Source organism: Ochotona curzoniae, unplaced genomic scaffold (genome assembly GCF_017591425.1).
Source record: "Ochotona curzoniae isolate NIBS_2020 unplaced genomic scaffold, NIBS_Ocur_1.0 scaffold_2453, whole genome shotgun sequence".
In the NCBI taxonomy this organism is placed as follows: Eukaryota; Metazoa; Chordata; class Mammalia; order Lagomorpha; family Ochotonidae; genus Ochotona; species Ochotona curzoniae.
Genome location: NW_024467094.1, coordinates 18,119,914 through 18,144,197, shown reverse-complemented (window position 1 = coordinate 18,144,197; position 24,284 = coordinate 18,119,914). Strand labels below are relative to the sequence as shown.

The window sequence follows — 24,284 nt, the reverse complement described above, 5'->3', positions numbered from 1 at the left end:
TAAAATATTCTTTGGATCATGTTCAAAGCCTATTAACACTGTACCTAAAATAATAGGTCATTTTGGCTCACCTATTTTCCAAAATAGCAATTTCTAAGCTAAGGATATTTTGAGGCAGGCTTTGAGCATTCTTACATTTCTTTTTAGACTGTAAGCTCAAAACAGGAAACTATATAGATAACTGTATTTTGTATACAGCAACCACTGCTGCAAACTTTTGATGTTTAATAACTGATAATTTTTAAAAAATTTGAATTTATCACACAGAGCCCTGAAGCCACATAACTGACGTAATATGTGTAAGCACACTCTGTCACCTCCAACGATTTCCAAAGCCCTCATCCCTCCACAGCATTCCTGCTTGAACACTGCTCACCTCACATCTTCTTCCTGCACTTTAAGTAATCTACAAAAGATGTAATGTATCTAAGAAGATGTGCACAGCTCATACGTGCTATTTTACATACGCGTCTTCAGCACAGTCAAGGGATTGCTATCCATAACCTATGTTGGAACCATTTCTACACAGAACCCAAGGAACAGTTATAATACTGAGTTACGTAATGGCAGAGAGAAAGATGATGTGAGTTAGAGTAGAAAACTACAGAATATTAGAGCGGTATTCCCTGTGGTGCCATCCCATATGAAAACCAGTATGAGGCCCAGCTGCTCCATTTCTGATCCATCTCTCAGCTAATTTACCGGGAAAACAGCAGAAGGTGGCCCAGTTACCTGGGCTTCTGCCACCCATGTGGGACCCTGGAAGAAGTCCTGGATTCCGGCTTTGGCTTGACACAGGCTGTACATTGCTACCATTTGGACAGTGACCCAACAGATGGCAAACCTCTCTCTCCCTTTTTCTCTGTAAGTCTGCCTTTCAAACAAATATATAAATATTAAAAAAAAAAAAAAAACCCCACAAACAATAGACTATTGATAGAAAGCAAAGATTAATCTTATTTTATAAAAAAAGTAATACAATTATTGAAAGAATATATAAACTTGTCTTAGAAAAAAAAACAAAGGCGGATAGAGATGAATGTAACTATGCAGCTTTCCTTTATTACAACAATTTTCCCTAATAACTTGGCCTTTTTGTTTTAAAGATTTATTTATTATAACTGGAAAGGCAGATACACAGAGAGAAAGATCTTTTATCCACTGGTTCACTCCTTAAGTAGTCACAGAAGCAAGAGCTAAGGAAATTTGAAATCAGGAGCCAGGAACCTCTTCTGGGTCTCCCACGTGGGTTCAGGGTCCCGAGGTTTTGGGTCAGCTTCTACTGCTTTCCCAGGCCACAAGCAGGGAGCTGGATGGGAAGTGGAGCTGTCATATGAGATCCTGACAGATGTAAGGCAAGCACTTCAGCCACTAGGCTATTGCGTCAGGCCCTGGATTTTTTTTTTGTACTTTTTTCTCAACAGCTTTAGCCATTAATAGAGCTAGATCTCCCTAAATGGCTAGAAATATAACTAGTTATTAAAATAAACATAGATTTTCTAATTATTTAAATGATTTCTAATGTGCCAAACTCAAATTCAGGGTATAAAAGCTTTGCCAAATGACTAAAAATAAATTAGTGATTGATGCAAACTGTCACTGACCAATCTTATTGAATCTGCTTTAAAGGTCCAATTACTACTTTGTCACAAGCAAGACTAACTATCTTCTATGTACAAATGAATGGACCTTCCATTAAATAGTCTAGCAGCCAGTTTCCTGACCAATAAAATTTAATAAAAACCATTGATGTTTACAAAAGATATAAACAGTTTACAACTTAGTGCTCTCTTTCTTGTTAAGGCTGAAAATTCACAGCTAAAAGCAGAATGCTAGCCTATATGTGATTGTTTAATTAATGTATAAATATTGGCTGTTTTTCATTTTTTAAAGATTTATTTATTTCTATTGGAAAGTCCAATATACAGAGAGGAAGAGAGACAGAGAGGAAGATCTTCCATCCGATGATTCACTCCCCAAGTGAGCCACAATGACCTGAGCTAAGCTAATCCAAAGCCAGGAGCTCAGAGTGTCCCCTGGGTCTCCCATGCGGGTGCAGGGACCCAAGGCTTTGGGCCGTCCTCCACTGCTTTCCCAGACCATATGCAGGGAGCTAGACTGGAAATGTAGCAGCTGGGACATGAACTGGTGTGCATATGGGATGCTTCTGGTAAAATAGGCAGAGATTTAGCCTACAATGCCACGGAGCTGGCCCCTTAAGTGTATTTTATTTTTAAAGTTTAGGGGTCTGGCATGATGGCCTAGTGGCCAAGCCTTTGCCATGCAGCTGCCGGAATCCCCTCTGGGTACTGGTTTATGTTCCAAATGTTCCTCTTCCCATCCAGCTTTCTGCTTGTGGCCAGGGAAAGCAGTCAAGGACGGCCCAAAGCCTTGGGACTCTGCACCAGCATGAAGGACAAGAAAGAAGCTCCTGGCTCTAGGCTTCAGATTGGCTCAGCTCCAGCCACTGCAGCCATTTGGGACTGAATCAGTAGAGAGAAGATATTTCCCTCTGTCTCTCCTTTCTGTAAACCTGCCTTTCCAATAAAAAAAAAATTAATTCTTAAAAAAATAAAATAATTTATTTGAGGGGCCGAAACAGTGGTGTGAGTAAGGTGCTGCCTATAAGCTGGCACTCCATAGGGGTGCCAGTGCACAGGAGCAACTCTGTCTTTGATTCTCAAGTAGAATTCTAGTCAAGATTTATAAGAAGACAATAGTAGGGCCTAGCATCATGGCTCAGTGGCTTGATCCTCGCCTCACAAGTGCTAGGATGCCATACGGGTACCAGTTTGTGTCCTGGCTGCTCTATTTCTCACCCAGCTACCTGCTTGTGGCCTGGGAAGGTGGTGGAAAACAGCCCAAAGTCTTGGGACCCTGTACCATGTGGAAGACTCAGGGGAGGCTCCTGATTTCCAGCTTCAGATCAGCTCAGCTCTGGCTACTGCAGTGGATAGTGAGTTTTTCTCTCTGTAAATGTGGCTAATTAAATAAATGAATCTTAAAAAGAAAAAAAAAAGACAACAGTAATGTTTTGCCTCCTTCCATGTGGAAAAGTTCCCTTCCTCGCAAATCTCAAGGGCTTCCAGAGTTGAGCACAACTGAGCAGACTTGGAAGAACCAGGGATCCCCACATACTCAGCATGTCCCAACATCTGAGTTTTTGTGCACTACTAAATTGAACATTCTTTAATGGACACAAGGTGTGCTGTGCTCTGTGTATCAAGCTAGTGACTCAGATTACTTACCTATTCTTGTTAAACTGGATTGCAAAGTCTGTCATATGCTGTAGAGCTTTATTGGTGAAGTTCATTTCCATATAGATGTGCCCTTGACGGTGAGTGAATGTTCCTGAAATTTCCAGTCCTTTAGCCTTTACTGCAGGTAGCCAGACCTGAAAGACAGTAAAACCAAGTAAGACCTAAAGATAAAATTAATATCTTACTTCTTTACCAGTTATATTTTATAAAACACATTTTATTTACTTATTTTTAGAATAAATTTTAATAAAAGTTTTTTTCCTCTTAGGCTTTTTGCTTTTAATTTTTAGTTTCATTGGGAGTCGATCTGTGATCTCGAGGCAGAGATACAGAATGCATTGCATCCTAACCTCTGGATATGATGGTCTTCAATACATACTTATTATGTATTGAAATCAAAAGCTACAAAACAAAATCAGCAAAAGGAGGAAAAACAGAAATTTACAACATCATTAAGTTAAATAACATGCTACTGAATGACTGATGTGTTGCTGAAGAAATGAAAAAGAAAGTCAAGAACCTTCTTGAAGCAAATGATGTTACTGTATGACCTATGAGTCAGTCAGCAATTTAATATGAAAAAAAATGTTTTGAAGAAATGAAAAGAGCAAAACCATCAACATCCACAATATAGTTTCCATGGATCTTTGTTTGATATGTTTTGTTTTTTGATTCAGTCTATTAATTTATGATGTTCGATCGATGGGTTTAAGCCATTTATACTCAGGGTTATTATGAATAGGTGTTAATTTAGTCATGTCATTTTAGACATCTGTTGTTATTTTACTGGGATGTTGCTTACATCTGCCTTTGGTTTTGAAGGGTGCTTTAAAAAGTATCATTTGTAAGGCAGGTTTGGAAGAGGAGTATTCTTGGAGATTTTCTTTACTGTGGAAGAATTTTATTTCATTTTCAAAGACTAAGGAAAGCTTTGCTGCCAAAGCAGCCAGAGCTGCACCAATCCAAAGCAAGGAACCAGGAACCTCTTCAGGGTCTCCTGTGCCGGTGCAGGGTCCCAAGGCTTTGGGCTGTCCTCATCTACTTTCCTAAGCCACAAGCAGGGAGCTGGATGGGAAGCAGGGCTGCCAGGGTTAGAACCAGCACCAATATGGGATCCTGGCACATGTTAAGGTGAGGATTTTAGCTGCTAGGCTACCACTCTGGGCCCAGGACAGGCAAGTATTTGCCCGAGCTAACCTCCTTGAACTCCTGGTAAACTCCCCTTCCCATCTGGCTGGTGGTGGGGCTCCAGCCACCAGTCGAGCTCAGATCATTTCTTGCTGACTGCCGCTGGAGTATCTGATCATTGCAACACTTCACCTTTGTCACCGCTACTTTCCCATATGCTTCAGATTCCAGGAGCCCCTCAGCCTTCAGCTGTCTTCTAGCTCCTGGAATGTGTCCTCTCTGCTTTACCCTGGCTTATGATGCTCCATCTGTTTAAATGTGTCCTTACCCTATTCCGCCATCTTGATTCTCCTAATAAAACTATTTTTTAAAAAAAGATTTATTTTATTGTTAGTTGAAAGGCAGAGAGAAGGAGAGCCAGAGAGTGAAAGACACATCTTCTATCTGCTGGTTCACTCACCAAATGGCCCATTCAATTTTTTTTTTTACTGGAAAGTCAGGTTTACAGAGAAAAGCAGAGACATAGAGAAAGATTTTCCATCTACTGCAATGGCCAGAGCTAAGCTGATCTGAAGTCAGAAGCCCAGAGCTTCTTCTGGGCCTCCCATGTAGCTGCAGGATCTCAAGTCTTTGTGCTATCTTCTACTGCTTTCCTAGGCCACAAACAGGGAGCTAGAAGGGAAATTGAGCAGCTAGGATACAAATTGGTGCCCATATGGGATCCTAGTGCATGCAAGGCAAGAACTTTAGCCCTAGGCCTCTGTGCTGGGTCCCATGGTGATTTTTATAGATGTATAAATTCTATGCCAAGGCTAAGGATAAAGTTGCATTTTAACAAATTTTGAGGTCATTTTCAATTATTTACATAATTTATGAAAAAAATCTCTGGCTTTGATTCAATTCTGTCATTTTATTGCTTTTGAGTACTGCCACCAAGAATATATATATAAGGAAATAAATCTCAGTAAATACAATGTCTTTATTAGCTTTACAGAAGGTTTGTTGGGGGCCGGGCAGTAATATGATACAGTGAGTAAAGCTTTTTACTGAGATACACACCACCCCATTTGAGCGCTGTTAAGAGTTCTGGCTGTTCCACTTCCAATCCAGCTGCCTGCTAATATACCTGGAAAAGCAATGAAATATGGCTCAAGTACTTATGCCCCTGCACCCATGCGGGAGACCCAGAAGAAGCTAATGGCTTCAGGTTGGCCCAGCCCCAGCCACTGTGGATACCTGGAGAATGAACCAGTAAAGAGATCTGCTACATTCCCCCCACCATGTAACTCTCTTAGATAAATTTTATTTGAAAGGGTTACAGAGTGAGAGGAAAAGACAAATCTTTCACTTGCTAGTTCATTCTCCCAACAGCCACAGCAGTCACAGCTGGGCCAGTACAAAGCTGGGGGGCCAGGAGCTTCTTCTGGGTCTCTTATGTGGGTGCAAGAGCCCAAGTATTTGAGTCATCCTCTGCTGCCCTCCCAGGCACATTAGCAGGGAACTGGATCAGAAGTGGAGCAATGAAGACATGAACTGGACGCCTATGGGACGCTGGTGCTGTAGGCAGAGGATTAGTCACAACCATAGTGCCATCCCCCACTCTCCAATGTTTTTTGTAAAATATTTATTTATTCGTATTGGAAAGGCAGATTTACAGAGCAAGATCTACTGGTTCACTCCCCAAGGAGCCAAAATGGCCAGAGCTGAGCCAATCCAAAGCTAGGACCCAGAGGCCTCTTCTGGGTCTCCCACAAGGGTGCTGGGTCGCAAGGCTCTGGTCCATCCTTTACTGCCTTCCCAGTCACAAGCAGGGAGCTGAGTGGGAAGTGGAGCAGCTGGGACATGAACTGGTGTCCATTTGGTATCCCTGCACTTGCAGGGGACTGAGCTATCATGCCAGCTGCCTCCTCTCTCCAAAGGAGTTTTACAGGGAAGAAACAATAAAAATGGTATTCTTATAGTTTTTAAAGATTTTCATCTTAATTAAATCCATTATCAGTAATTTCTTTTAGGGCAAGGCCCATGTCTCTAACTCTTGCTACAATTCCTGGTAAATATTTAGGTGCTGCTTAACATTCACTGTAACTGAATCATTTCCTACCCCTGACATCAGATCCATGACCATGTTAGCCTGTCCCAGTTCACACAATTGCAAAATATAGTTGGTTTTTTTTTTTTAAGATTTATTTATTGGAAAGTCAGACATACAGAGAGGAGGAGAGACAGAGAGGAAGATCCTCCGTCCGATGATTCACTACCCAAGTGAGTGCAACAGCCGATGATGTGCCGATCCGAAGCCAGGAGCCAGGAACCTCTTCCAGGTCTCCCATGCGGGTGCAAGGTCCCAAAGCTTTGGGCCATCCTCGACTGCCTCCCCAGGCCACAAGCAAGGAGCTGGTTGGGAATTGGAGCTGCCGGGATCAGAACCAGCGCTCATATGGGATCCCGGCACATTCAAGGTAAGGACTTCAGCCGCCAGACCACGCCGCTGGGCCCAAAATATAGTTTTTTAAAATCAGGAAAATTATGCATGATTCTCACCATATAACAGAAGATACCAAAGAAACTTGTGGGTGTTGAGTAATCATACTCAGCCACGCTAAGCAAACAAACAAAATAAATCAAACAATCACAAAATACTTTTTTGGGTCCAGTGTTGTGTAAAGGCACTGCCTGCAGTACCAGTATCCTCCATGGTGCCAATGAGAGTCCTGGCTATTTGTCTTCCAGCCCAGCTTCCTGCTAATGCATGGAGCAAAAGTGGCAAAAGATGGCCCGAGTGCTTGGGTCACCCACATGGGAAACCTGTTTGAAGCTCATAGCACCAGGCTCGCCCAGCCTTGCCTATTGCTGCCATTGGGGAGTGAGACACTAGACTGAAATCTCCCTCTTCTTTCACATAAACAATTTTTTTAATATACTTTTTAAAGAGCATATGAGAAAGTTAACAATGACTATATATGGAGAAGAAGGAGCGGGGACAATTTAATTTCCCATGTTGTATTTCTATATATTTAAATTGGCCACCTGTATGTGTTAGTTTTATGTTAGCAAATGAGTACATCAGATAACCTGATAGTTAATAATGTAATGGCTGCAGGGATAATATCCAACATAGTAAAGCCTATGACGAAACTACGGAGTTGCACCAAAACTCCATGGCTTAGTTTTGAATCACATTTCTGATTACCCTATACATTAAGTTATGACTCTTAAAGTGTACAACTGCTTTACAGCAGGAATTGCATACAAGAAGTCAGATGAATAGGTACAGAATTCAGGTGCTCCTCAGAAAGGCCAACAGTATATGAAGTGAAACCCAGCCTAGCTGGCATGACACTATTCCCAAGGTTTTAGGTCAGATTCACTAACTGTGAGGTTCTCCTTTTGTATTTTAAGCGAGGTTGAGACTGGAAGAATCCCAGCAACACAAACCTAAATCAGAACTCTGAAAAGATACACTAAAATCATGAAAACCAAACTGTAGCAGTGGCACTCAAGAATGCACATGTGATGTAACGGCAAAGAGGAGCAGAAGGGAGAAACTCAAGATGCAGCCTGACCTGCCCTGCAGTCTCCCCGAGGGAGGACGGACAGCAGGCCCCACCAGACCGACTGCAAGGTTGACAATCTAAACAATGTTTCTAAACGTGAGAGTGAAAGTCAAATTCTCCTAGTTTTCTTAAAGTTTAATTGTAAAAATATTTAACAAGGATGTTAACAGTGCTTCTTATTGCTGAGTTTGGAGCCACAGTTTTCATCTTCCTCTTAAATCCTTCAGAACAAGGGCCTAAAACCTAGACCTATTATCGCTGGAATAATAAACAATCATTTTTTTCCCACATAAATGTTTGAAATGAAGAAATCTGCACAGCATCCACTAACACAGTTTTGCCACGTTACTCTACTTACAGCTTTGGGAGCCACATATCCACCAGGCGCCATGCCTATCCCTGTGGAGAGTTCAAACAGGTCATTCAGACCACTGCTGACCACGGCAGGAGTGGGTGAAGGAGCAAAGGTTGCAGGCACTGAGGAGGGGATGAAGGATTGTCCCACCTACAGGAGAAAGGGGAGGGGAACATCAGGAAGAATAGATTAAATAGTCCTCAAAATCATGTGATACGGTTTAACTAGCAATAAGGCAACATGAAAACACCATAATTAGAATAGTCAGAGGAGCTGAATTAGAATCTTCTCTTTTAATCAGCATAATTATTTCTTCATCAATGATAAGATATACATACACCTCAGAGGCCTTCTCAGGAGACTACTTAGGAGGACACAGGAACACAATGAATCAAGACTTTGCCTATTTGTTTCCAATTTTAGCTTCCATGATTCTGTGCAAAAAGGCGTAGAGATACCTTGGCAAATGGGAAGTTTGTTTCTCTAGGAGGGAGAAGCTTCCACCTTAAGCAGCTCCATTTCCAAGGGGTTTCAGGCAAGTTCCCATTTAGGTAAAAATATTTAGTGGGAGGCTTTTCTTGGGGAGATGATATCCACACACCCCCAAACTAACTCACAACGAGGAGACTTCCACTTTGAATCAATTGACTCAAGCTCTTCCTTGAAGATACCAGGGTGTGAAAGCATGCTCAAGATGGAAGGTTCCCTTGCCTTTAGATCCTTAATGTCAGAAAGAAAGATCTCTTTAGGTAGCAGAGCACCAGTCCCTTACGATGTTCCTACACCATGTGCAGTTCCTGACCCCAGCAGAGTCCAAGTAGCCCTACCCTGCTTGCTACTCCTCACAACCTGCCAGAGGTTCTGGTGTGCAGAGCTAGAGAGCAGCAATGGCTGGTCTGATAATGTGGGCATAGGAAAGGCATCAAACAAGGGGCAGTGCTTCCCATGGTGAAACAAACAGATGGCACTTACTGCCGGACTTCCTCCAATGCCCCCGCCAAGGTCACTGCCAAGCTGAAAGAGAGAAAGGAGAGAGAGGAGAGAAAGGTAGAGTTCATTTAGCTAAGTACTAGATGCCCATATAGAATCTACAAATTGCTCTACCAAGTTGCTGGGTATACATGCCACTCAACTTGTCTCCCCAAGCCTAAAGAAATTTCAGACTATAAAGAAAAATGTCTTTGGGGAACTAAGTGGTGGTAGCAATTGTGTGGGGGAGTTCTGAGAACACTTGGAAAGGAGATGGAGCTGGGACATCTCAGGGATGTTTCAGATCCAAACTTTCCACCAGGGTAACATAGACACAAACTCAAACAGGATTTAAAGAGTTTATATATTCCAAGAAGCTCTGTCCCCAAGCAACAAAGTTTTGAAAAAATTTTTAAAAGGAAATTTAAGGAGGGGAAAAAAGGAAAAGCAAAGAAAAACTAAAATGTGCTTTGATCTCTAAAACTTGCTGCCCCACTGAGAAGGTGGTAACCAATCCAGTATTTCAAGCTTCAAAAATTACAGGTGGAGCAAAAATGGTTTTAAAATTGAGAATGTTCTTAGCAAAGAAAATAGCTGGGATAGGAAGACATCCTACCAGGGGTTGGGGGTGGGGAAGGTGGGAAGAGGCATGCAATGTTTCAAATTTCATCCACAGTCAATGTTACTAAGGAAAAGCGCTTGGATTTATTTGGGTCAATAATTTTCAAGGATGCTAAGCATCACACAGAACTAGACTAACAGAATTAGCTAGCTGCCAGGAAAATAATCCCCCATGGTCGTCTTCTCTCTATTTTCTTTGGACTCTGATAAATATATTTTACCCTGAAGTCAGTTTCCCATGACAAAAACATTAAAGAACTACAGCTGAAAACAGATGGCATGCAAGAAATGTAAAACACACATATATACAACCAATGACACTGTTAAAAAGCACAAACTGCCTTATTTTTCCTATAGTTGCACATTAGCTTCATCCCAAGTTTTCACCGTGCATCTTAAAACATCTCTCTGGATCATCAAATGACTTAAGGACTTGTTGGGAAAAAAGTTTAAATATTTTCCTTTACTGTCTGAGGGAATTTGGAAATCACTGTGCTGTGGCTATGCCAAAATAACAAAACCGTATTACATTTCAGGATTTAGGGAACAGGATTATCTATCGTCTCTATGAATAGACAGTAGTATGTAAAACAGCATTGGCAAAATCTGAAATTCAATCTACATTCAAAAATAGTGAAGCTTACAACAAACTTTCATTTCAAACATGACAGAAAAATAATCCTAGCAGGTGGCAGGTGTTTCGTAACTGGTGTTGGCAAGCATTCTCTGCACTAAACTACAGAGCACTGCAAACCAACATTCCAGAATATGGCTCCTGAAGATTACCCAATGTTTGATATGCTCAAAATAAATAAAAAGGTCATCCTAAGCAAGAATCTGAAAACCTGGAAAAGTGTGAAAGCAAACAGAAAGCAGAAAAGATATCACACAACTGTTTCCTCTCTAATTCTAGAACAGCACATCTGCAGCGTTACATTGGAGAAGCATGAAATTCCTTTTATTCAAACAAACATTCATATGACATTTAATGGATGAAAGGTATTAGGAAGAGGTAAAGAAAAGCAATGAGAGGATGACACAGATAACCAAGAACCAGACTTTTGCAACCTGGCAGGAGAAACACAACATAACGTGAAATTTCACAAGGTATGAGATTCTGAAGCAAAGAACCTCCTTCAGTTGAGGGTTAATACAGAGAAGCTTCCGGGGGAAATAGTGTGGGGTTACAATGGGAGGCATTTTTCACACAGTCTGAACAGACTGAAAATGTCAACAAATGCATGATCAGGAAAAAGCAGTCAAGAAAGGAACAAAGGGTGGGTATATGTGTCTGTTTTAAGCTGTGCCAAAGAAATTTGCAAACGCAGTGTGATATGGCAGCCTTTAATTTCCCTTTCATAAAACCTTTGAGGTTTCTGGTGCCAGCATAATGGCTCAGCAAGCAAATCCCCCACCTACAAATGCTGACACCCATATGGGTGCCAGTTCTAGGCTCAGCTGCTACGCTTCCAATCCAGCTTCCTGCTTGTGGCCTGCAAAAATAATGGAGGATGGCCTATGTCCTTGGGACCCTGTACCCACATAGGAACCTGGAAGAAGTTCCTGGCTTCTAGCTTCAGAAAGGCTCAACTCCAGCCATTGAAGTCATTTGGGTAGTGCACAAGCATTTGGGAGATCTCTCTCTCTCTTCATGCTTCTCTCTTTAAATTTGCTTTTCTAAATAAAATAATTAAATATCCCTCCCCTCCCAAAAGAGAAAGAGACAGACAAAATTCTTTATGGAACTGGTTAGCCCTCAATGGGAAGACAAAACACATACTTACTCACTCTCTCTCTCAAACCACGAAAGGAAATCATAGTTTCACAAAACAGTCTAAGAATAATAAAAAGCACAGAATAAAGGTATCCACTGATGATGTTTAAACCAAAGGAAATAAAACCCCTTTATTGCTTTCACTTCTTGGCATTTCATTGTTTTTATTTTGATTATTATCTTAGTTGGACAAGAACTGCCTACTGTCTCCCTTTATGATGCTTACTGATTTATTCAAAACTACAGAGAAACTCAAAAGTAATCCTGATATCCCCTTTTCCATTAAGTGTATCAGGTACAACTCGGCTAGAATCAAGAACTCTGGTCTGACACAGATAAGGTGTAATAGACTCATGTAGCCCACAATAAAAACTTCATCTAATTGTGCTGATTAAAAAAAAATTGCTTTGATGATGCATATATAGTTGATTAGGGTGGGAAGGGTCAAGGATTAGGGAAAAGTGGGTTTTCCAAATTTTCTTTTCCTCCTTCCTGTACACTGGCAAAACAGGGAGATAAGAGGAGAAGCTGCAGCCAGCCTCCCAACCGCCTTACTATCTAGGGACAGGAACGGCCACCCGCTGTCATGCCAGGGTCCCTGATACAGAGCATGCTCTAAGACTCTGCTCAAGTAGTTTCAATAGTTCTGAAATGCTGTCAATCTCGTCACTCTAAGGATAAGGAAATCTTTCCAAAATCCATTGGCTGACATAGTCCACCTTAAGAGTCTGCATTTGCCCAGATATTTGCAGTCAATGCTTGGTGTTTTTTGTTTTTAATTTACTTTATTTATCCAAAAAGTAGAGTTGCAAAGAGAGACAGGGAAAGGTCTTCCATCTGCTGGTTCCGTCCCAAACGACCAAAATAGCCAGAGTTGGGCCAGTACGAAGTTAGGAACTTCTTCCAGGTTTCCACAAGGATGCAGGGGCCAAAGCACTTTGTACATTAGTATGAATGCTGGATTGGATGTGGAGCAGCCAGGACTTGAACTGGGGCCCATATGGGATTCTGGCACTGTAGTCAGTAGCTTAACCTACTATGCCACAGCAGTGGCACCAATTTCAATGCTTTCGAACTAGCAAGACAATAACTTATTCAGACCATTCTGTATCTTCTCTCTTCACTGTAAAGCTACCAAGGGAACTTTCTCTGAGTTTGTGGCATAGTGACAGCACACTGTTGGGAGGGACTGACAATAAACAGAGGTCATTGAGGATGGAAGTCAACTTCCCACTGAGTGGCCTCGCCTCTCAATTATGATAAGCAGGATGAAGCACTCATTAAGTAAGAACAAAACGAAAACTGAACAAATAACTGGGAAAGTTGTTGTATATAAGGCTGAACTAGCCTCGACCATTACAGTTCAGATGCTGGTATTATTTAAAGTTTGTTTCATCAGTTTGGCAATATTCCAAGCCTACACTTAGCAGGTAGAATACAGAATCAACCAAACATTTCAAAACTTGTAAAATTCGGAGCAATTTTTGTTATCTGGTGAGCTAATAGGAGCCAGTAATGAAAAGGAATAATTATGCAGGGCATAAGTTTAATTTCAATCCTAGATGCCTAATTATTATTATTATTATTTAAGATTTATTTGTTTTCCTTGGAAAGGCAGATTTACAGAGAGATGGAGAAAGAGAGAAAGATCTTCTGTCCACTGGTTTACTGCCCAGGTGGCCACAAAGGCTGGAGTGGAGTTCATCCAAAGTTAGGAGCCAAGAGCTTCTTCTGGGTCTCCCACGTAGGTTCAGGGTCCCAAGGCTTTGGGGGCCATCTTCTACTACTTTCCCAGGTCATAAGCAGGGAGGGAAGTGGAGCAGCTAGGACATGAACTGGCATCCATATAAGATTCTGGTGCATACAAGGCAATAATTTAGCCACTAGGTTATTGTGCTGGGCCCTAAACACTATGTCTTAAATTTCTTACAGTTATCCACTTACTATTGTTCCCAGGGCTATCTAAATAAGCCAGTACAATTAAGGTTTAAAAAAGAAGGTGGCAGAGTGCAAACTTCAGGAAAAGTATTTTGAATGATGAAAATTGAACAGAATTTTCCTGAAGGTATCTTTGTTTTTTGTTAATCATGGTTTGGATTTTAGAAGGTACAGGGCATCTATTACATGAAGGCATGATTTTTAATTACTGGGAGCAAACTTAAATTTCATCTACAAAGAGCTGTTCAGAAAAGCATCATTAAAATAACTAAAGGAATTGCTGAAAAGATCCTGTAGCCGTAAAAGCTCTTAAAGTAGAAACAATATGAAAGCATACAAGAGTTAGGATCACACAAAAATAAGTAAAAAGTCTTCCATCAGAACAGTAGGGAGACAGAACAGTTAACTTCCCGATAAGAGACAGAATCTCCCTAGAGTGACTCCAGGCACTCTTAACGGTACTTACTACTCACTAAACAAACATGTATACCAGTTATCTTGGCTCAACAGAATGTAACAGAATGTATTTTGGTAACAACCATATTTCTAGTATACGGAACAGAGCTTGATGTATACTGAATAATTAAATAATTACTTAGCAAACCAATGAATGTTTTAGTAACCAGTTAAATAGGGCTACTGGCAGTATTTCTTGGGAGACAATTTTGAAGTGACTTTAGAAAACTATCACAAAAAGGAAAGAAATCTGCAAGAACTGTTAACCAACTGATCTAGAGCACAGGATCTGCACTAACACTGCCAAAATATACAAAAAGAATGAATGGGGCAGGAAAAAAGAACCTTCCACAGGCCAAAGCTGTTTCAAGAGGAAGTGTGGCATTAGCACAGGGATGTATGTCATTTAACTGCACTGGAAACACTAGTACTTTACCACAGTTTACTGTCAAACAGGAAGATGAATTTTCATGGTTCTACTTAAAAGAGGTTAATATGAAAAACTGTCCTACTTTTGCTTCGAGAAAGGTATCTCTCTACTTTCCCAAAGAAATATATTTCTACAGTCCTTCTCAAACTTTCATATATCTCCTAATAACTTACTAATCCTAGTACAATATGCCCAGTGAGATAAAACATGACAAATCACAAGGTAAGTATGTCTTACATTTTATCTTAGTCTTCTAAGCTGCAGCACATTCATGTTCATTCTGATTACTTACCATCAAGTAAGACTGACAGAGTAGGCCCAGAGCAATAGCGCTATGGTTTAAAGCCCTCGCCTTGAACGACCTGGGATTCCATATGGGCACAGGTTCTTATCCAGGCGGCCCTGCTTCCCATTCAGCTCCCTGCTTGTGGCCTGGAAAGGCAGTCAAGGATGGCCCAAAGCGTTGGGACCCTGCACCCGTGTGGGAGAAATGGAAGAAGCTCCTGGCTCCTGGCTTCGGAATGGCTCAGCTCCAGCCGTTGCGGCCGCTTGGGGAGTGAACCATTGGATGGAAGATCTTCCTCTCTGTCTCTCCTCCTCTCTGTATATCCACCTTTCCAATAAAAACAATTAAATCTTAAGAAAAAAAAAAAAAAAACAGAGCAGTAACATTACCCACGTTTACCCTTCACCATCAAGGCAGCCTATAGTCTGCTGTGCACTCACCCCAGTCTGAGAAGGACCAAAGGGAGGTGAAACAGGACTCTATTCTAGAAGGAGGCAATAACAAATGTAATGAAGAAATCACAGGAGAGTGGGATGAGTATAAATGTTGAAGCTCTGAAGAAATTTTGAGTTCAAATCCTAACTCTGAGACTTACTATGTGATACTCAGTTTCCTGTAAAATGGCTCCCATGATCAAGTACCTTGTTGGGTTCGTCTTGGGGTTAGAAATCTGTCTAGCATGGCATCCAACTTTCAGTAGTTGGTAATGATCTGTAAAGTGTTCAGTGCCAAACTTGACTAAACAATATACAAGAAAAAAAGGTAGGTTATAGAAGCCACACAGGAAAATTTGCTGATAATTTTGGCAATAACTTAAAAGATCTCTCCATACAACACAAACATAAAAACCAAGCTGTTATGTCACTGCATGCAAAACTACCAGGCGTAATAGATTCCTTCAGCAATTTCAAACAATAAAATAGCTCAAAAATCTGAAAGGTAAAGACCTGTAATAAAGGGAGTGGGGAGAGAAATGTGAAGAAATGACTTTCTTTTGTTCCACTCCACTTCAGTGGGGGACACAGAGAGCACATTAATTTCTTCTTTCTCTTTCTTCCTCTCTTTTTTTTAGAAAGATTTATTTATTTTTATTGGAAAAGCAGATGAGATTTTATGGAGTGAAGGAGGGACACAGAAAGAACTTCCACCAACTGGTTCACTCCCCAGACGGCCACAATGGCTGGAGCTGAGCCGATCCAAAGCCAGGAGCTTCTTCCGGGTCTCCCACATGGGTGCAGGGTTTCAAGGCTTTGGCCCATCCTAGACTGCTTTCCCAGGCCACAAGCAGGGAGCTGGATGGGAAGTGGAGCAGCTGCTCATATGCGGTTCCGGTGCTTGCAAGGTGGATATTCAACCATTGAACCACTGCACTAGGCCCAGAAAGCACATTTTCTTAGAATGAACTCCTCTGTAAGCACGGAATGGATGCTCTGTATCATGGTTCTTTCCAACTGCAGATGCCTAACAGCACCATTTATCTCAATACAGTAATGCAGAACAGCTGAGGTAGAAAAAGGATGAAATTTAGCTAGAGCTAAATCTGAAAATAAATATTGAAAGTAAAGGCAACAAATAACTGAGTCTCGATTACTTCAGCGATCCTCACAGATGCCAGACTCAAGACATAATGCTAAAGCTACATAACCTCCAAAAGCAGAGCAAACCAGGATTTTAACTGTGAGAAATATCATACCACTCGGTATTGGCTGTTTAATACATTACATAGGATAGCCACTCAGAACAAACAAAATGAAACCACCCATATCTACAGTTTTTAAAAGTATTACCACATTATCATGCTTTTTGTGTAGGACAGATAAAGCACTTAAGTTGCACTACTTAAGTTCACTCCACATCCAGGTGCAGTTATGCTTATGCTAAGAGAAAGGGCAGAAGCTATCTGTAGAGCACAAGAAAAACATGCTGAAGGGCAAGTGCAAAATAAGGATGGGCACGTTCCAATAAGGAGGTGATGAGAACATGGAGGAAATCCATTTTGATTCAAGTTATGAGCTGAAAAGGCTTTCCAAAAAGACTCTGTCTAAAGCAGTGATTTTTGAAGGTGATAGCCACCTTTAAAAACAGCATACAAGAACCAACCATCTGGGAGTCATGGAAAGTGGGTTTTGTCTACATTACAGCCATATGTCATTCTACTCTCCTTTGGTTTAAGAATCACAGATGTTGTCTCTTAGTGTTATTGATGGCTAGGCATACAGGTTTCTTGTGTCAAGCAGTATTTAATTGATGATTATTTAGTGTCGTATTTCTTATTATGACAGTTCTGGGAAAAGGTCACAAGTGTGACAATGAAAGAAGGTGAGAAGTACAAGATGTAATGGGAAGATCACTTAAATACACAAAGATTATCTTCTAATGAATATAAAGTGTGAAGACAGAAGAATAAAAATTGGTAGACAATACAAAATTCTCAATTTTCTATCTCCATTATGTCAAGTAAACAAGGGTAAAAGGACACTGGAACTGAGGAACTCTATTGAAACTGGTTAAATTCAACTTACTACTGATTTCTGAAAGCCTGGATTCCCCTAGTAGGAAATAAGAATGGAAAAATAACTCAATAATATAACATTTTGTGGACGTTAGTGTCTTCACTTAAGAGATCAACTTTTCTTTTTTCAAAAATATTGATTTGAAAGGCAGAGTTTACAGAGAGAGGGAGAGATACTCCCCAAATGGTTACACAGACCAGATCTGGGCTGGGCCAGGGCCAAGTCCGTTTTCCTGGTCTCTGATGTTGGGGGCATGGGACCAACCACTTGGGTCATCCTTTGCTGCTTTCCCAAACAGGGAGCTGGATTGAAAGAACAGCCATCAATACACAAACTGGCACCATATGGGATACTGGCATTGCAAGTGGCAGCTTAATTCACTACACCACAACACCAGCTCAGAGAGATCAACTTTGAACTTTTCTAACTTTCCATTTGTTATTTTTTTCAACTCATATTCACAATTCTGGCTGCAAAACTAAAATAATCTGGATAACTTAAGAATAGCAATGTTAGGCCTAGCAAAATGGTTCAACTGGCTAATTCTCTCATCATAAGAATATGTGCACTTCCCATCCAGTCCCTGCTTATGATCTGGGAAAGTGATAGAGGATGGCCCACGGCCTTGGGACCCTGCATTCATGTGGGGAGCCTAGAAGAGGTTCCTGGCTTCAGACAGGCTTAGCTCTGGCTATTACAGTCACGTGGGGAGTCAACCAGCAAACAGAAAATTTTCCTGTGTCTCTCCTCTCTGTAAATCTGCCTTTCCAATAAAAATAATCTTTAAAAAAGAAGAAGAACAGCAATGTCTAGGTCCCACAAGTTTAAATTTCTCTTGAACTCAAGCACAGATAGCTTTTGTGGTTTTTAATTATTTACTTAAGATGTAGATAAACAGATAAAACAGAGCTCCCATCTGCTGGATCTTCCCCCAAATGCCTCTGCAACAGCTTACAACAGGCAAGGTGGAGATGAATGCTAAGAACTTAATCCAGGTCTCACACATTAGTGGCTTGGATTCAACTACTTGAGCCATTATCTACTGCCTCTCAAAGTTCACATCAGCTGGATGTGGAAGTGGAGCCATTTCTCAACGAGAGCATTCCTGGGTGCGATGCAGATATCCCAATCTCTCCAAAAAAATGCTTAGCCCCTAAAGAATGTTTTGAGAGGCATGGCTGTTAAGACAATGATGCATTCGAGAAATAGCACAATCTTTAAGGATATTTTTTTGGCTAAAAGACAAAAAAGAAAAAGATCCCTATGTGACAATGGCTACCTCTACACCCAAGCAAGTCTAACAGCTTCTTTTTATCTGAAGCAATACTTGTGGGAATGTCTACAGATGATTAGAAAGCTACGTAAACTGCTAGAAAACTCACTGGTTTGGGGAGTTCACAAGGGCTAATACAAAGTCAAACAGAAATAGTATGTACCTCTTTCTAAGTTAAAGTGGGTCCAAAAAAAAAAAAAAGAGTAAGTCTGGCAACATCAAAATCCTCCTGTCCTGCAAACTTCTTTGTCATCAAATACCTATTTGTCAGAGTCTACCCTCTGGAAAGCTCCCAGAGGCGAAAGGTATAAACATCATGGGGAAGCAATACTTGAGTTGTGGCTGATGTATCAACAGAACACAAAGAGCTATTTTATATTTTACTTTTATAAGAGATTCTCAGGCGCCTCTCAAAATAAATCTTCATTTGTCAGTTCCCTGTTTTTTGTGAGGAGGCTATACAGCAACATAGAATGATCACACTAGGAAAGCACTGGCTTATGTCAGCAACCAATCCTGCCTATTAAACATATGAATATAAAAAGCAAGCAGTCATATTCTCAAGGAAGACAACAGGAGTGCTCATTTATATCAATATAAGCAAAAGTCCACAGCCTGGTCAGTGAGGAGATTCTGGAAGCAGTGACTTTCCATCAGCAAAATGCAAAACCTACAGAGCTATGACTGTAAGGCTATTATTTCCTTAGACTCTTTGTCAGATGAAAAACAAACATCTCTGTACTGTCTGCCATAAATCCCAGACAAATACTACTCATAAAGTAAAAGGAAAGATGCCAGTGGAGGCAGCAGAGACGGAGGCTGCTTTGTTTATGTAATCTCTGAGAACACATATCTTTGTTTTAATGGTTATCTGCCTCCCAAAGATGCTGGGAATAAAATCAATTTGTTGTGCATCTTTACAATCATCAGGTTGACAAGCAGCTCATTTGGAAGTGTCTGGCTAAAACAGGCTCTCTAATTCCACCGGAGCTAAGTATTAACTGTGTAGAGCCATGTGAGGAGATCTGTCATTTTTCTGGCCTTCCCTCTACAGATTAAAGTATTTCTCATTTATCTATACAGAAATCAAAAATAATTTTGGTTCTCACTGGTAACATATAATCACAGATATTTCTGGTCATTGGAGCCTTTTAGTATTAGAATCCTGGAAGCTAATTAAATTGGAAGTATAACAGCGTAGAGATGGTAGAATCCTTTCCAACTGCAATAATGGTACTTTTTAAATGCAAAATGGCTCAAATGCCTGCCTCAAAACCTATTAGAAGTACACTAGGTATAAAACCAATAAAACATAACAAAGGCAGAGATTGAAAAGTCTTGAAATAGGGATGATATATATTAAGTCACTTTAATGCGGTTTAGGTCAAAAGGACAACTTACAGTGGGGTATCCAGAGCTAAGCAGGAGCAATAATAAAATTTGGAAAGAATATTAAATATTAACATTGCTGAACAATAGCTTGGTTAAATATCAAAAGTTCTATTTAGAGGCAAGACGACAAAATAATCTGATATACTTGCAGACATACCCTGTATGATGATCAGTATTATATCAACTCTCTAAAGACAAAGAATCCTGTCCTTTCTCAAAGGACATTACTGCTCATCAAGGAAAGATCTAGTTCTAAAAAGCTGAATAATTTAAAATTCTCTGGCATATGAAGTACTAAAAATAACCAATAGAAATGGGGAAGAATGATGCTTACCAGACTATCTAGTCCTCCTCCCAAGAGGTCCACAGCTCCCATCTGCATGGAGGACACTTGGGGCACATTGACCGGGGGACCAAGGTCAAGGTTTAAAAGATCTCCCAGAAGGTCACCCTGGGAGGGGATAACCTGAGGCTGTTCCAGGTTGGTCGCAGTGGTGGTGCCAACAGGGCTGTCACCTGCATCAGTGCTGCAGTCACACACAAACAGGAGAAAAAAAAAAGCCAATTTCACGTAAGACACACCAATATGACAACAGATAAAAATCAGAAATATAACAATAAGATACTATAAAAATTCAATTAACAACAAATGTGTTCTTAAAATTACATAGGTTTGACAAGACATGAATATAGAGGAAACTGCTTGGGACACCGGCATTCCACAGTAGAGTGTCTGGGTTCAAGTCCCAGCTCTGCTTCTTATTCCAGCTTCCTGCTAATGTGCACTGTGGGAGGCAGCAAGCGCTAGATCAAATAACTGCATCTCTGCCACCCACGTGGGAGACCGGGACTGAGGGTCAAGCTTCACGCTGGTCCAGCCTTGGCAGCTGCAGGCATTAACCAACAAATGGAAGATTTCTGTCTATCTTGGTATGTGTATCTCTCTCTAAGTAAAAATTAAATTTAGATTACAAAAATTGCTGGTGGAGGGACTGTCATGGTGTTGCTGTGGTGCAGTGGGTAAGCTGCCACCTGTGGTGATGCTGATGTCACCTTCAAGCCAGTTCAAGACCCAGCTCAGCATCTGATCCAGCTTCCAGGTAACGCACCTGGGAGATCCAGACAGAGCTCCCAGCACCAGACTTTGACTTGGCCCAGCCCTGGTCCAGCCCTGGCCATGGGAACTATTTCAGGCAGGAACCAGCAGATGGAAGATCTTTTCCTGTCAGTCACTCCCTGTAACTTTACCTTTTAAATAAATCAATTAATTGTTTAAAAAAATCATTGGGGCGCTGCAGAGAGTGGCGCATTAGCTTAGTGGCTGAAATTCCTTGCCTTACATGTGCCGGGATCCTATATGGGCACCAATTCATATCCCAGCTGCTTTACTTCCCATCCAGCTCCCTGCTTGTGACCTGGGAAAGCAGTAGATGAAGGGCCAAAGCTTTGGGACCCTGCAGCATGTGGGAGACTAAGAATAAACTCCTGGTTCCCGGCTTTGGATCAACTCAGTTATGGCCACTGCAGCTAGTTGGGGAGTGAACTAGCAGACAGAAGATCCCTCTTTCTGTCTCTCCTCTCTGTAAATCTGACTGTACAATAAACATAACCAAATCTTAAAATAAAGAAAAAAAATCACTGGGGGGCCTGGTGTAGTAGCCTAGTGGTTAGAGTCCTTGCCTTGCAGGCACCGGGATCCCATATGTGTACTGGTTTGTATCCTAGCTGCTGCACTTTCCATCTAGCTCCCTGCCTGTGGCTTGGAAAAGCAGTGGAAGATGGCCCAACTCCCTGAGACCCTGCACCCACATGGGGGACCTGGAAGAAGCTCCTGGCTTCGGCTCAGCTCAACTACAGCCATTTCAGCCCCTTGGGGAGTGAACCAGTAGACAGAGATCTTTCTGTATTTCCTTCTTTCTGTATATCTGACTTTCCAAATTTAAAAAAATATATATGTAAATCTTTTTTAAAACAATCACTGTGGAATCTATGGAGAGGGATGACAAGAATAATAAGATCCTTATGCCTCTCTAAAGTCTCAAATAAGAGAAACAGGAATGTTCAACAGGCAATTAAAGGAACTGGCAAGGAAAACTAAAGAAATAAACTTGGGAAGCAATTCATATACTCAAATATAGCAGGTGACATCATCAAGGGAAGAGAAAGGACAGATGTGCTGGGCAGAGGAACTACAATCAGAAGCCTAGGATCAAGTGCTGGCTCCACTAATCACTGCAAGTATGATTATGAGCAAGTGACAACTTCTCTACGACAAAGTTTTCTCATTCATAAAATGGCCACATTGCTACAAGAGTTGAGCAGGTTCTTTCGGTTCTTCATCTCATAGTAATAAACTGAATTACAGCATGGACAAAAAACAGGGGCAAGTGGGCAAAGCAAGTGAAAGCAGATTTTTTTGTCAGATTTTATTTTTATTACAAAGTCAGGTACACAGAGAGGAGAAGAGATAGAGAAGAAGTGGAGGTGACCATATGGGATCCCGGCACATTCAAGGCGACGACCTTAGCCACTAGGCCACGGCGCCAGGCCCGAAAGTAGATTTTATTGAGAAACACAAATTCCTGCTTGCCAAGAGGGATTCTCAAAGGAGGGTCAGCTCGTACAGGGAGTGCATATCAACTGCTTAATTCTTACAATTATGACACAGGGATTGCAGGTTCTGCTTGTGTTTTTCCTGTATCTCTTATCTGGTTAACAGACAGTACCATGTCCACCACTTGGAGATATGAAATACGACAGTTGAGAAATCATGCTGACCTAAGTGAAGCAGGTTAACACCTAACTGATCAGTTACTATTCATTTTTTTACACTTGATCTTAGCCAAAAGGCCGAGAAGCGATTATTCATTTTTTTAAAGGATTTACTCTAATTAAGCTGACTAGCTCCCTTATTTCATGGGTGCCTGGTATGCAATGGCTGCAAACAGCAGCCTCCCTGGTAGTGTATGCAACCTGTTGCTTGTATGGGTTGCCCTCAGGAACTTCGGAGATAGTCCTTTAAAGTGGCCATTCCTGCCTCTGACCTTGTGCTGTTCCTCAACTAGGCTGCAGACAGGCATGCGGGGTGCTTTTGGAAAGCCCCAAGGCACAATTGCCAGGGCTCACATTGGCCAAGTCATCATGTCCAACTGCACCAGGCTGCAGAACAAGGAACAAGTGACAGAGGCCCTACACAGCGCCAAATTCAACTTCCCCGGTCACCAGAAGATCCACAAATCAAAGAAGTGGGGTTTTACTAAATTCAATGTGGATGAATTTGAAGACATGGTGGCTGAGAAGCGGTTCATCCCTGATGGCTGTGGGGTCAAATACATCCTAACCGAGGTCCCTTGGACAAGGGTCAAGCCCTCCATTCATGAGACCTGTGCTGTTCTGTGCTCTTTAATCTGACCAACAATAAACCCTGATTGCTGTTGGGAGAAAAAAAAAGGACTTACTTATTTTTCACTTGGAAGTCAGAATTATTAGAGAAAAACAGAGAAAGAAAGTCCATCAGCTGGTTCACTCCCCAAAGGGTCACAATGGTCAGACCTGGGCCAGTCTGAAGATATGAGCCAGGAGCTTCTTCTGAGCACATCGGTGCAGGGTCCAAGGACTTGAGCTATCCTACATTGCTTTCCCAGAACATAATAGGAATAAGAACCAGAAGTGGAGCAGCCAGGACATAAACCAGGGCCCATACGGAATGCCGGGGCTACAGGCAGAGACTTAACTTGCTATACCACCATGTTGGCTCCAATTGCTATGCATTTAAGAGATGCTGCTTTGTGGGTATTTTAGTATGGTGTTACAGCCTAATTTATGATATAGTTACCTATGGCATTGGACTTACTGTATTTCCTATCAATCTTTTCATTTTCTGGAGTAATATCTTTTGCAGATAGCAATATAAGGAACACCTTGTTTCTTATTTCCACAGGTTCCCTCCTAACTGCCTGTTAACTGTTCTATCTCCTTAAAATATCATTCAAGCACTGGGCTCTTATTATAAAAAGAGCAAAATGAAAACAAAGCCAAATGATTAAATATTATAGTATCAGTGGAAAAAAAGGCTAGCAGGAGCCAGTTTTATAGCACCACAGGTTAAGCTGCCTCCTGTGACACTGGCATCCCACACCAGTGCCAGTATGGCTGCCAGTTATTCCACTTCTGCTACAGCTCTCTGCTAACGTACCTGGGACAGCAGCAGATGGCCAAATACTAGGGGCCCAGAGTTTACACGGGAGATTTGGATGGAGTTTCAGACTGCTGGTTTTGGCCCAGCCATTTTCCATCCATTTTGGTAGTCAACCAACAAATGGAAAATTCTTCTCT

General features: G+C 41.3%; 1 protein-coding gene and 1 non-coding gene across 8 annotated transcripts in view; one reads left to right on the top strand and one right to left on the bottom strand.

Moving 5' to 3' along the window:
* Positions 1–24,284, bottom strand: part of AP2B1 (adaptor related protein complex 2 subunit beta 1) — a 121,982-nt gene that overhangs the window by 45,421 nt on the left and 52,277 nt on the right. For 5 of the 7 annotated variants that reach the window (XM_041000559.1, XM_041000562.1, XM_041000558.1 and 2 more), the window contains exons 14-17: positions 20,284–20,476; positions 9,270–9,311; positions 8,301–8,447; positions 3,249–3,394 (exon numbers count right to left, since the gene is read on the bottom strand). In XM_041000559.1, coding sequence (XP_040856493.1) covers positions 3,249–3,394; positions 8,301–8,447; positions 9,270–9,311; positions 20,284–20,476 — 528 coding nt within the window. The remainder of the gene's footprint in view (positions 1–3,248; positions 3,395–8,300; positions 8,448–9,269; positions 9,312–20,283; positions 20,477–24,284) is intronic. The other 2 variants (XM_041000564.1, XM_041000563.1) reach the window with 1 other exon arrangement.
* LOC121170563 lies at positions 22,832–22,965 on the top strand. Its single transcript, XR_005885990.1, has one exon. It is a non-coding gene; the product is annotated as a small nucleolar RNA SNORA70 (small nucleolar RNA).